The sequence below is a fragment of the Bubalus bubalis genome, chromosome 8 (assembly GCF_019923935.1).
Source record: "Bubalus bubalis isolate 160015118507 breed Murrah chromosome 8, NDDB_SH_1, whole genome shotgun sequence".
Classification (NCBI taxonomy): domain Eukaryota; kingdom Metazoa; phylum Chordata; class Mammalia; order Artiodactyla; family Bovidae; genus Bubalus; species Bubalus bubalis.
In genome coordinates this window covers 45,833,737-45,847,989 of record NC_059164.1, presented here as the reverse complement: position 1 = coordinate 45,847,989, position 14,253 = coordinate 45,833,737, and the positions used below count along the sequence as shown (strand labels likewise).

Here is a 14,253-nt window from a genome sequence, read left to right as displayed (position 1 = left end):
AGGTATACTTTGGTTTTTAGCATATTCTTGGTGACTTGATGATGATGAACGCATATAAGCTCAATGAGAATCACTGGTTATGCAAAACACTATAGCCAGCTCAGTGATTTTAGTTGAATGTCCTATCTTTTCCTTTCTCTAGTCTGTGTGAAGTCTTCATGGAAAATGACAAGCAGTGGATCACATATGTGATTATAGCAGATTCAGAAGCTGGCTGGCTGGAAATTAGGACTGCCCCAAGGCAGAGGAAAAGTGGATATAGGAGCTTCAGAAAAACATAAACTTTCTAGGTGAAAACTGATTTACTAACTTGCTTCTTCCTGTACTTGGATCATCTATAGCTAGCTAACCAGGATAAACTACTGTTTTTCTATTGAGATACTTCTTAAATTCCAGTTTTCTCCCATTACTTTTTTAGAGATTAATGGAGTTTACAGAAAGGCTTCTGTATACTTATTTATGTAGTAGGCAAATATAAAACTATGAGGAATTAAATCTTCAGAACAGTCCTTTTAAAGAAGTGTGAATACTGATAATTCATTATGGGACTTTGTCTTCTGTTTAAAACTATCAGTCAGGCAGTAGATGATGTAAAGCTGTTTCTTCTCAGATAGATGTTTCTTTAGTGAATACTGTAAGTAGAATTTTGTCTGCTGATCAAAGAGGGCAAAGCTGACCTAAGTTCTTTTAAAATTTTAAGATGATCAGGATTGAGCCCTAAGCAAAGCTATGTTAATGTAGCTATTTTTAAAAGGAAATGGAAATTAAAAGTGTAAAACATATTACTGCCAATCTTAGTCATTTTTAGTCTGTCTACTTTTTTGTCCCGTACACAGATTTCATATACTGTGCCAAATTAAGCAACTGGATGATGAAAGATGTGTTGACAAATACTGTCCTTTCTATTGGTTATACTTACTCCTCCTGAGAGGTAGACGATAATAAGTACTATTCCAAAATAATATATTTCAGCTATAAAATGTTCACTTGAGAGGCCGTTTTCATTTTGCTTAGCTAAGAAATACTACTTTTCCTTTAGTTTTGTACACGCAAAACAAATTTTATTTCCTACTAGTCTTTTAAATACTATAGCTAGACATTATTGTGTTAATTTAAGGTTTTCACATAGTTTTGATTCATCAGTAGGACACTTCAGTCATGTGCTAACATGTCCAAGTGAGATATTCCTGTTTTTAGGTGAGATACTGTGTATTTTCAAAAGGTTGTAAAGTAGTTTATAATTGAATCATGTGCTGCTTTAATGAAATGGATTCCTTTCGTATGATGTCAGATAACTGAATGTTTGTAGCATTTATGTAGCATGGTAGTTTCCTATGGCTCTTGCTCCTGCGAAATGACATGTAGGAACATTACAGGAACAAGCCTTTACTGCTTCCTGACGCTTGTTGCGGTCCAGTCCAACTGAGGTAGTAGTTGCTAAAGAAAATGGAAGGCTCCTTACAAACTATCTGGAAAAGGTAACGTTTGTAAAAACAAACAAAAAAACGCTTAAACAGACCCCAATCTCAGAAGTTGTTCAGGACAATTTGGTAAAACTGACATAATTGTGGTTTATTAACATGAATTAAAATGCCCAACCAGTGCTTCAATGTGACAGTATATTTAAAATAAAGAAATTAAAAGCCATAGACTGTACTACTTTCACAAAGATCACATAGTTTTGCAAAGACTTGTCATATGTACAATGCTATATATCAAATGAGAAAAGCTGTAAGCAATTATATACGCAAAAGAAATGCAGTATTTACAGTCAGGAGACATTAAAAATCATTTATACATTAAATTACATTTTGCTCGCAAATAACCGATAAAATGATATAAAAATCTGTATTGCATTTTTTATACCTAAGATGCACTCACAGAACTGCTGATAGAAAGAAAATCCTCATACTGCCATTACCTAGCTGTGTGGTTAATGCATATGTATAAAATAATATAGAAAACATTCACTAAATGAATTTAAACTGCAACAATAAAATTTAAGGATCATGTAGCATCAAATCTACTGCCAGAAAAACAGCTGGAATGTTCACTTACAAAATAAAAGATACTAACACTGGCTTAACAGCACATTTTTTAAGGAATTTTAAAAAGCAAAAATGGGAAAAATACAATGAAAGAGCACTGGTGTTTTTTCTTTTTTTATACAAAGTTTCATGTACAAGCTTTAAAAAGTACCGTAACAGGTACATATGAAATATACAGTTTATCTTACAGAACATTTTAAAAAATGTTTTTGAAGTCCGTTTTAATGCCACCCCGAACCATGGTAATTGTTCTGAAATGTCGGTGGCACCTGTGCTCTGTGAATTGGAATCTGTCCAGGCACTGGAGATGCCTGCTGAGGTCCTTGGACCCCATGTGGCAGGGCCACAGAGCCAGGATGAGGACAGAACCCTGAAGCGGTAGGTGTTGGAATACTGTTTGGTCCTTGGGGCTGGAGATGAGGACCTGCAACTGGTAATGGACAATGTGGCCCTGTTCCAGAAGGCTGGTGTTGGGGTCCCAGTCCCAGAGTGGTGTGATGTGCAGCTTGTGAGGGATACGGTGGTACAGCTGGATGAGCACTTGAAGGAAAAAGTGGCGGTCCTTGATGAGGTGGATGGTGTAAGGCTTGAGCTGACGTGGTGTGATGCCCAGAAGCCAGAACACTGGAAGGCGGAGGGGGAGGGGGAGGGGGAGGGGCTGAGTTTACCACATGCTGGTGTTGTGCTTGTAGACCTTGGAGTCCTGTGGAAGGGTGGGGCGGGGGGTGGTGATGAGGGGCAGGACCGGGAGGGGGAGGGGGTGGTGGCAAATGGTGCCCAGCAGTTTGAGAATGAATATGCGATCCAGGGGTGGCAGCGTGAACAGGCCCCACCACGTGCGCTACTGAGTGTGGCTGATGGGAGCTTGGCTGTTGTACGAGGTGTGGTCCTGGAGCAGGTGGGGGTGGAGGAGGGGGTGGGACCACAGCAGTCTGATGGTGAACAGTAGGGTTCTGAGAAGGCAAAAAATGCCCTGGAGTAACGTGGTGTCCTGGAACTGTTTGCTGGCTTGTGGTGCCGGGAAGTGCTTGATTTGGTCCTGATGTAAACACAGTTTGTTGGGAAAGACTACCTTTAAGCTGATTATAATTCTGAAAGTTTGCAGAGGGCTGCTGGTTTTGATAATAAGACGAAGAAGAAGGGGGTGGAGGGGGTGGAGGCGGTGGTGCCGTGCTGCTCAGACTTGTCTGATTAAACTGACTGTATGTTGCCGAAGATTGTCCTGAGGGTGTCTGTGTAAATAATGCTCCAGAAGTTGCCTGCTGGGTACTGGCTTGAAGGTTCTGTGCGGCTGGGTAAAAATTTCTTTGAGGCTCTCGCTGAGGTGTTCCAACTTGAGGTGACTGTGAATGGTGAGGCCTGTAGGGAGAGCCTAACTGCTGTGTAGGAGGCTTTGGTGAGAGATAGCCGTGCTGTACAGGCGTGTGAGGCGTCGATGACTTTGGAGGATTTTCTACGTGAGGTGACGGAGGACAGTGCAACTTCATGGGTGCAGAAGGCAGCTTTTGTGAAAGTTGCTCAGATGAACAGCGAACGAGTGGCTGTGGAGGATGGTTCTTTGAAAGTGCGTGGGGGTTACTTGACAGCTGTTTTTGATGGAGTTCTGTTTTCAGGTGGACACCATTCTCAGCTTCAGATACAATAACTGTTCCCTCCCAATGGGAATCTGGTTTTGTAAGTATTTTCCCATGTGGCTGAACAGGAATTACAGGTCCAGGTGAACCAGGCTATGTAAAGAAAACAAATTATCTAAAGTTATGAAACATTCTGTATACATTGAGGTTTGTTATTATAACATTCATTTTATATTCATTTTAAAAGGGGCAGGGAAAAGGATAGGTCTGAAGACAACTACAGAGGTTTCAGATACTAAAAAGCCAGTTTTTTAAGTAGTTCAACAAATTCCGCTAATAAGCTTCAACTGAATTCCCCAAATTTTCATTGAACACAAATTAAGGACATTAATCTCCATTTTTTTCCCGTAAGCACCTTAAACACTTGAGGCAAGTTTCAAATTTCTATACTAAAATAATGACAAATCTGCTTAGGGTTGATAAACTTGCTCCCCACCCCCAACTGTTTTCATTCGTAATACCTTTTCAATGTTCAAATACAGATAATCCAAGTATGAGAGTATGTGAATATATAATGATGTTGTTTAAGGAGAAAGAAAAAATCAGACTGCCTCATTATTAGTTTCCAAAGATACTGCCCCATTAGGTTATCATGTATTCATGATCCAGGACACAGGTAGCATTTCTTTCACATGAATGTTCACATGAATGTCATCTGACCTTTTGTGTTTAGAGAATTAATTGACTGGTCAAATATTTCATGAACAGACTCTAAATTTCCTAGACACTAGCATAAGGAAGGGGTAAAACTGCTGAAGCAAACATAAGCTGCTGAAGTGTTTACCACGTTGGAACTTTAACAGGAAAAATGTCCAGAAATCACAAATTGATACTTGGGTACAGCAGAAAAATCTCCAGGTGCACTTTACCATCCACTTTTCAGAATGGCCATGTTCAAAGGTCAATGTTGTTATTACCTTGCTCATTTTTGAAGGACTTTTACAAGTATTTTGGGAAGTATCTGGGGATGGGCATTCATTTGTAGTTGTGGGTTCTAGATTTTCAGGATCAGGATCTGTAAAGCATAAGGAATCACAGAAAATGTAAAATTACATGATAAATATTTCCTTTTACTAATACTTCAATGTACATTCTATTAATTCAAACCAATGTCTAGAAAGGCTCTCTCCTTTATGCTTTTAAAAGGTATTTAAAACCACCACCATGACAGGTCATCTGCTTACTGACCTTCCGTAAGTTCACTGAAAGAAGGGACTGGGCCCTTGGGTTGCAACTGGGGAATGTGATTTGAATGAGATGAAGGAGAAGACGGAACATGATTCGGTGAACATGGGACACATGGTGACTCTGCCCCTAGAGACGAAGCAGAAGCAGACCCGGAGAGAACATTAGGAATGCAGAGGACGGGCGCAGGGGGATTAGCTGACTCCACTCTTTGGCAAAGGAACAAGCTCACTTACCACTGTCTTTATCTTTTCGGTGATCACTGAGAAGCAGAGCTCTCTGATAACTCCTCTCTCTCACTTGCTCCACTGAAGTTGAGGCCGTCCTTTAAAATCAAGTCATATCATCAGTTTAAAAGTTATTGCTGGGTAGATCATTTTTTGCCACTTGATGGTCAACATATCCTCCCAGGTATAAAGGCTTTGGCTCTTTAAGGAAAATACTTTGATGTTAAGTTTTGAAAATAGTACCCCCAACACCTCCCCAAACTGAGATTTTTATCCTTTATTTGAAGAACCCAAGCAGACTCCATTCCTTTGTCTTAAGCAAGTTCTTGGTGAAGAGGAGGTTGTTGAAGGGTAGCATGGTAACATTCAGACCATCACTTCAGATTACCAAAGGGACCAAATATACCCCTTACAGATTTACCTTGTGTCTGGATTATAAGAGGACCAAAATGTAAAATGCACGTGGCCTCCTGCCCTTTGCCAAGACCCTCATTAGCCAGCTGCTTCTATTCGTTTTGAAGAAACACTCAACATGATTGTTGTTTCAAGGTAATGATAAGGGTGGTAAACAAATTGTGAGATGCAATGATAAAGGTTCTTTGGAAAGGAGTATTTGTTTGAAAAACGTGAAAATTATCAAGGAGTAGATACAATGGACCTTTAACAACACAGGCAAATAAATATCTTGGTTAAAACCTTATCTATCAGCAAAAAGGATCTGTCAAAATTAATATTACAAACCGCTATCTGCTTAGCCTTAGGAGAACAACAACAAACAGGAAGTAACTGATTAACAAAAATCTGTTGTTTTGCAGAATAGCATAGTTCAAATCTTTACAGGTATAGGTCCATTCAAAATGAGCCAAGATGCTGACTGGGAGATAAAATAACAAAGATTACTTTCATAAGAAGGTATACTGTTTGTTTGTAGTTCTAAAGTTACCAATTAGGTCTGTGTTTTTTTTTTTTTTTTTTTTTTTCAAACAGGCAGCTTACCATTGAACTTCTGGTTCATTCTTTTCACTGGCAGACACTTCCTTAACAGTACCGTTATTGCTGGTTTCTTCCGAAGTAGCATGATAAACTGTAGCTGGTGTTGGTAAAGGTAGGCTAGCAGCGCTTTCTACCTGCTCCCCATTTTCACTCCTGTGGGCACACCCATCACCACTGCTGCTGCTCAAGTTGCCACTTGTGTGAGGTGATACACTAACCAGCGCAAAGTGCTCTGTCTTAGAGCCGCTCTTCCTAGCTTCACGTTGTCTCTTCCGGTATTCTAATAGAGAAACCTTAAGCAAGAAAGATAAGGAAAAGCACATCTTTAATTCTTGTTTTAAATATTAGAAACAATCTATTCTTTTTTCTAAAGAGAATTATTATATTTACATTAGGAAAATTATGTAAAATAATTTGATTCCGAACAAAGAACAATAAAAAAACAATTAGCAAATGCCTACTTTATGCCAGGCATTGTATTTAGATGATTTTACATACGTTATGTCATTTAAGCCTCACAACAACCCTATGAAATAGGTATATATTATCATCCCCATTTTACAGATGAGGAAATTGAGTAACTCACTCACTCAAGGTCACACAGCTGGTGAGTGTTGGAGCCGGGATTCGAACCTAGGTCTTACTTGAAAGCCCGTGCTCTTTCCACTATACTATATTGCTTCCCACAAAGTTGCCAACTGGACTCTGTTATAAAAATTAAAAGCACACATCACTAAAATTCTTTGACTTGAAAAGCAATAAGCCTATTAACAAATAAATACGTGTTGTAGTTTCTCCCACTGCTCTGAAATAAGGCATTCTTATTGTTTCAGTAGGTCTGCCAACCAAATAATGGTGGTAAATCAGGGAACTATTTATTTATATAATACTTATATCTCTTAGTACAATACTTTTCAAAATACTTTTATATCCATGGCCTAAAAATACTATAGGTATTACTGATGAGGAAAGAGGCCATTTCTTCCATTTAGGGCCTCATGTTCTATGTAAAATAAGGGTAATAACACAAATGGGGCTTCCCTCATAGGTCAGTGGGTAAAACAATCTGCCTGCAGTGCAGGAGACCAGGGTTCAATCCCTGGGTCAGGAAGATCCCCTGGAGAAGGAAACAGCAACCCACTCCAATATTCTTGCCTGGAGAATCCCCTGGACAGAGGAGCCTGGCAGGCTACAGTCTATGGGGTCGCAAGAGTCGGACACGACTTAGCGATGAAACCACCAAGAAGACATAGTACTCAGTTCCATTTATTTGGTTGGGAAGTGGTTATTTTTAAAAGTTACTCAAAGTGAAGTAATCACCTTGAGTTTCTGATCTCTGAAATCATGATCCTTATAATAATTTAGTTCTCTGCAAACAATATCTAGTCAATGGAGCACTGACAAAAGGTTTAAAAATGTACACATCAATAATTTAATATGAATAAAGTATGAATGCCTTACATAATACATAACTATTAATTATCCTCAGTAGCAGTATGAATAAAACACTATTAAAAGGACTATAAATTGTTAAATTTGTAACCTTTTTCTTTTGTGGTGGATTCTGGGGTGTGCAACTTCCGTCGATCAAATTGTCATTAACAGTCCGTCCGAAACCAGATATAAGCCCATCTTCTGAAGTACAAAACACGGGTGTTTCCATAAACATGCCTCTAGTATCATCCTGCATCAGGCACTTTGACTCACTTATTCGGAAGCCGCCTCCAACCTCCAACTGATGTGAGGGTGTCAGGTCCCTCAAGTTGGAATTTACTGAGAAGTTAACGCCTGTTCTCTCAGGACTCTTTACCCAGGAGGAATACAGAGGGCCCCGCCCTGAGTGAGCAGCCTCCAGCTGGCTGGCAGCCTCAGTCCTGTCGTGTGCAGCTGCTTCCATGGTTTTATGTAAGGCGGTCTGCTCGACTGCATCGAGTCCCAATTGAAGATCTGACACCGGTTCCTTTTCTCCAGGGCACTGCCTGCTGATTTCAGTCCTACTCCTAGGGCTGCCATAGCCAATAGTCTTTATTTCTTGCAGACCCAGTTCAGTTAAATTAGAATTTCTAAAAGGCCCCAACGTTAACATGGTTGACGATCTGTCATATCCCTGTTTACAGAATTAAAAAAAAAATTACACAAATAATCACATTTGGAAGCTACTTACATTAAAACTACCAATAATTTAAGCAAAATAATGATACTAAGAAAAAAGCCACCAATTAAAAAAAATCTTAATATCTCCTTACCTCTTGACTATAAGTGCGTCTCTTAATTTCTGGAGAACTTTCTGGGGAAGAAATATTCTACATAAAAGACAGAAGCAGAATTGAAAATTAAAATATATAACTAAACCCATATTTACAGAAATGAAAACTTAAGAGAAACTACTACACACACTTTGGTTTTAAACTTTTTTATTTCTATTGTCCTTATAGTTGGCTTTAAAGTCAGTTTGATATACAGTTATTTAGTCTGACTTCTGTAGATCAATAAAATGAAAGTTATGTTCATTTGAATTAAAAAAAAGTTTAAATTCACATAAATGGATGTTCAAAGTTTTCACTTAGTTCCTTAAAAACTATTATTAAAGGTTACACTATTTATTAGAAGGAGAGAAAAGCTATTAAAGAAACCCCGTCCCCATGGGCTTTTGTTTTTGCCATGTAAGTTTCTCACCTCAAAGTGCATGGTATTTCCTGGTGTGCCAGGAGTTACTGGGGTAACTGGTGAATATATGGGCTTATAACCATTTCTACAAGCTTCATCATCTGACTTTATCCGTGGAGGAGTGGAAAATGATGGGTCTGTAGGAGTAATATCTGTGTGAGTTGGTGTAGCATATGGTGAAGGAGTAGGTGTGGAGGTTTCTGAGTAAGCAGTATCTAGCAACTGATAAAGTCTTCGTTTTTTCAGTGGTGTAGTTAAATCTGTTGGTAAAATAATAAATTATAAATTATACTGCTAACATTTGCTACAATCTGTAATACATTCTGGGAAGGCACAAAACATTGACAATCATCGTTATCATGGTTTTCATCCCAAAACTAAATTTGAAGGTTTTTAAAGATAATAATACTAACATGAAGCAATCTCTACTCACCCCCATTTTCCTCCCCCCAATTTCACCAGTACCAAGCATTATCTTGCCAGAAGGCTTACAGGCCTAGAGGTTGCCAAGAAATCTTGGAAGTATAGCTGTTAATTTAACTGATTTCTAAGAGTCCTTTTGAATCTGAAAAACAGATGGCTAACTAGGCCCAAAATTCAACCATAAGCCCCAACATACATGGTACTGCAAATTATAGTTTTCATGTGTATATCTATCTTCATCCAAAATGTTGGAGGCAGAAAAGAGAAAGGGGGGGGGAATATATATATATATAAAAAACAATGTGCTACTTTTGGGCTTCCCTGGTACCTCAGATGGTAAAGAATCTGTGCTGCTTTTGTGAGGTACATAATAATTAGAATAAATATGCATATATATTTTATTTATATATATGTGTATGCCAAATACATCCTGCTACATTCTCCACACTAAAACAACACTGAAAAGAAGTTCTACCTGGAAGGGAACAGCTATCATTTAATAGTAGTGGACTTTTATTTTCACCATTGACTGTAGGACTTCTGGATCTTTCTTGACAGGGCGAATTAAATCTATGTAAAATTGCTGAGTTTTCCTCTTCCAGAGCTTGTTTCAACCACCGCTGAAATACACAAAACAATAAGTGAACAGAAGTCAGTTTGCAGCTATTAAGGTACAGCCAATTCCCAAAGTATTTCACTACCAAGAATGGTAGTATGGAATGAGAATGGCATTGGCTCATACTAGATTTTCATATCCAAAGAAAAGTTTACCTTCTTGCATGAGCCAGATATGTTTTCAGGAGGTTCTTTTCTTCTCCTTTTTTCCGAAAGGAATGGTGAAGTGAATCTAATATAGTGCTTAGGAGTAGAGTATACATGTGGACTGTAAGTGAGACCTGGCAAAGAATTGAGCTGTGTAGCTAGCACTTCAGGATCTGTAGTTATGCGCAGCGGCCTCTCTGAAAGGCTGTCTGAAGGTTTTCCTGTCTTCTCATTCTTCTCACTTAACCATTCACTGACCAAGTGCTAGGCAGAAACAAAATTTGGATCACTATATATGTAATTATACAGTTTATCCTATAGAGTATTTGAACAGCAAGTTGAAAACTGACATATTATCTAAAATGATTAATTTAAATCATTCATATACAATGTTCAAAAAGTCAATATAAGTTATTCTGCATTTCCTTGGTTATCCACTCTTATTAACTAAAATTTTTTACACAGTAATACTTCTATGAATATTTTTATAAAATAGTAAAAATCTAGGACACCTCAATACCACCTTAAAAACAACAAATTCTACAGTTAGGTTTGTTACCGCTTCTGTATTATGTGGAAAATGTCTGTCAGACATGAGGCAGTGCTCTTTTACCCTGGCTACCCATCACAGTCTCTAGCTGAGGCCAGCACATGTGATTTTTCTTTTAAAGCTGTTGGCATTGACAATCACTGTTGATTTATGGGGTTTGAAATCTTTTAGCATTAAGTTCCCATGCTTTGAAAATTCACATATTCCTTTTAATTCTGTTGAAGTTTTTGGATCTACATTGTACATAATAATTCAGTCTTTACTGGCTATATGAATATATCTGAATACCCTCACCACCTTCTTTAAAAAACAAAAAAAAACTAGTAAAGTTCAGGTTTAATGGTCATGAAAATAAGGAGTCCAGTTTGTCAGCATAAGCATATTTTCTTTGCTGTGTGGGCATTTATGTCTTTTCTATCTAGTTATTTTCTACAAATACCATTTATAATAAAAATATATGTAGAAAAACTAGTGTATATGTATTTAAACATACATTCTCACACATACAGAAACACACACATTAATATCTACCTACATCCTCACTTCTAGAAATAATCACGATAAGCATTTTGGCATCTTTTCTCTCTCTCTTTTTCCATGTAGTTAAACTTCCTTTCTAGGACAGGCAACAGAATGCAGTGCTAAATCAGGCTAAGACTGAACAGAGATTAATAACAGCAAAAGACTTTGCTGGGGGACTTTGTGGGGGAAAAAGAAAAAGAACCGCAGTGCTAAAGCACTTGGGATTCTGCAACCAGACTGCCACTTACACCATGACCTCGAGCAAGTTATGTAACTTTTTTCCATCTTAATCCTGACCTATATAAAAGAAGGGTTATAATAGAAACTAGCTCTACAAGTAGGGTTATTATTAAAAGAGTTAAATAACCAAAGCTCTTCTTACAGTACCTGGCACAGAGTAAGTGCTATGTACTAAATGAAGGATGCTTTTACATTATGGGAATTCAGGATCATTTGCTACTCTTGTCAAACAGTATGTTGTTTAAAATAATAGTATATATCGTAAGCAAAACCTGTGGGGGAAAGGTTTTTTTTTTTTTTAACAATATCAGGATATAGGAATCTGTATCTCAGACCAGGAGATAAAATCTCTAGCCCCACAACAGTCTAATAATTAAAGGGCAGGGTTTAAGTCATAATTTGTCATCAAGAAAGTAGTTTTTTTTTTCTGCACCACATGGCTTATGACTAGGGATTGAACCTGGGCCCTCAGCAGTGAGAGCTCAGAACTGCTAGAGGATTCCCAAAGATAGCTTTTACTTTGAAACATGAATCTGTTTTCTTCCTCACTAATCCAAATTATAAAGAAAATTGGTGGTTACTTTTTGTCCTTCCAAAGTGGGAAAAATAATGGTCATTTTCAAAAGTAAGTACTGGCTTGTTTGTTCAGGATCCAAAGTGCAAAAATGTGAGTACAGACTTCAAATCAGAGCTCTTATTTTAGCTCTTACCTCCATCCAGCCATTACAGTATACTTGCAGATTCAAACTAGGTTTTTACTACATTTACTAAAGTATTTCTCATGGTTTCATAGTACCTATAAACTATACTGAATTTGGTAAGAACAAAAAGGAGATAAATTGGGTTTCAAAGTATTTTGTTGTAAACAATATAACAAGGATTCATTTATGATCTACCCCACTTCCCAAAGAGCCTAAGGATTACCACTTTGGTATTCTGTTCCAATCCACTATACTCAGAATGGGAGTAAAACAAAGCTTCATAATGGTGGTGTGTTATTTCTGAGGTTACTATAAAGCTCCAAGTGGTGGATCTCAGTGAACTATTTCCCTCAATTGCTTTATTAAAACTGACAGTAGTTTTTGAAAGATTTTTATTAATAAGTTGATGTAAAACTACCCTTCCTGGAACTTTCCTACAAAGTTGGTGAGAATGTAAATTGGTACAATCACTATGGAGATTCCTTAAAAACCTAGTAACAGAGCTACCATATGACCTTCAATCCTACTCCTGAGGATATAACTGCAGAAAACTAATCAGAAAGGATACATGTACCCCAATGTTCATAGCACTATTTACAACAGCCAGGACATGGAAACCTCATGTCCGTTGAATGGTTAAAGATGTGTGTACACACACACAAACACACACACGATGGAATTTACTCAGCCATAAAAAAGAATGAAATAATGCCTGCAGCAACAGGGATGGATCTAGAGATTATCATACTAAGTGAAGTCAGTCACAGAGAGACAAATATCATGTGTTGTCACTCATGTGGAATCTAAAAAAACAAATGAACTTATTTACAAAACAGATTTACAGATACTGAATTGAAAACAAAATGGTTACTAAAGGGGAAACGTGGATGGGGAGGAGGTGTTAGTTCCTCAATCATGTCCAACTCTGCAACCCCACGGACTGTAGCCTGCCAGGCTCCTCTGCCCAAGGGATTTCCCAGGCAAGAAGAAGGGATTGGGTTGCCGTTTCCTTCTCCAGGGGGTTTTCCTGACCCAGGGATTGAACCTAGGCCTCCTGCATTGCAGGCAGATTCTTTACCATCTAAGCCAGTGGTGGGGGGCATGAATCAGAAGCTGGGATGAATATACACACTACTGTGTCTGTGTATATAGATTGTCTGTAAATAAAACAGACAACAAGGACCTACAGTATAGCACAGGAAACTAAATATTCTGTGATACTCTATATGAGAAAAGGATCTTGAATGAATGAATCACTTTGCTGTTCATTTGAAACTAACACAGCATTGTAAATCAACTATATTCCAACAAAATTAAAACTACCCTTTATACATTTCCACATCCTTAGTACATTCTATGAAAATCAATTTAACATTTAATTCTTGTAATTACCTATATACCACAAAATTTATTAATATATATATTATATATATAAAGAAAAGATAACGTCTCAAACCAGTCGTTTCTGAGAAATTTAAGTACATAAAGTAGGCAAAAGGAAATCATTAGAAATCATAACTGTAATACCAAAAAGAAGTCGATATATCAAATATTTTTGTATTTTTACAATTCTCTTTAAAATGTTTAGAAGTATAAAAACTATGACTCTTTAAAAATAACTATCAGTCTGTTCCTTATGAAATGTTATAGCCTTAATTCCTAAAACATGAATACATGTAACATCATGGAACTTGTTAGACAACAGTTCTTAACGTTCATTAAGAATCATACCTTCTTTGTTTTAGGGTACTTTGTTGGACATTTATTAAGTACTGGAACTTCATTTTCAGTAATTATTTCTGTTAGTGCAGTTTCAGTTTCTGGTTCTATTGCAAGTACAGTATTTTCCACATCGTTTTGTTGTGAGGTAACTTCGATGTCAGGAGAAGACGGTTGGATATCCGAACACATACTGACAGTCCTGTGTCTCCGACGCTGCTGTCCAATGTGAGTCCTGCTCCGAGAAAAACTTTTTCTCTGTTTAGTTCTATTTACTTTGGCTGGGGTTGGCTTGCTAGCAGTTTCTTCTTTTGCTTGTTCCTAATTCAAAATACAAAAGAATGGAACTTTGAATACCATGTTTATAAAAGATAGTAGTTGAAATCTAATGGTATCAATCTGCTTCAGAAGCTAACTTCCTCAAATTTCTTTATGAATACTGTAAATTGACATAAAAATTCCCTTACTCAAAAACGAAGCAAGTCTCATATCTGAAGCCTAAGTTGTCAAAGGATTTGAAAAATGCTGTTGAAAGGCTAATATCACATCAAAAATTCTTTAGAGATGTAATTGTTTGAGAAG

At 37.5% G+C, this 14,253-nt stretch overlaps 1 protein-coding gene across 7 annotated transcripts in view; it reads right to left on the bottom strand.

The window, feature by feature from the left end:
• Positions 1-1,551: 1,551 nt before the first annotated feature.
• The window catches only part of KMT2E (lysine methyltransferase 2E (inactive)), a 90,957-nt gene continuing 78,255 nt past the window's right edge, over positions 1,552-14,253 (bottom strand). For 5 of the 7 annotated variants that reach the window (XM_025292009.3, XM_025292008.3, XM_006046306.4 and 2 more), the window contains 11 exons: positions 13,684-13,992; positions 9,949-10,203; positions 9,653-9,797; positions 8,764-9,014; positions 8,334-8,390; positions 7,631-8,194; positions 6,091-6,380; positions 5,104-5,192; positions 4,871-4,996; positions 4,600-4,697; positions 1,552-3,775 (listed from right to left, as the gene is read on the bottom strand). In XM_025292009.3, the coding sequence (XP_025147794.3) occupies positions 2,270-3,775; positions 4,600-4,697; positions 4,871-4,996; positions 5,104-5,192; positions 6,091-6,380; positions 7,631-8,194; positions 8,334-8,390; positions 8,764-9,014; positions 9,653-9,797; positions 9,949-10,203; positions 13,684-13,992 (3,690 nt within the window). In that variant the 3' untranslated portion in view covers positions 1,552-2,269. The remainder of the gene's footprint in view (positions 3,776-4,599; positions 4,698-4,870; positions 4,997-5,103; positions 5,193-6,090; positions 6,381-7,630; positions 8,195-8,333; positions 8,391-8,763; positions 9,015-9,652; positions 9,798-9,948; positions 10,204-13,683; positions 13,993-14,253) is intronic. The other 2 variants (XM_044947157.2, XM_044947158.2) reach the window with 2 other exon arrangements.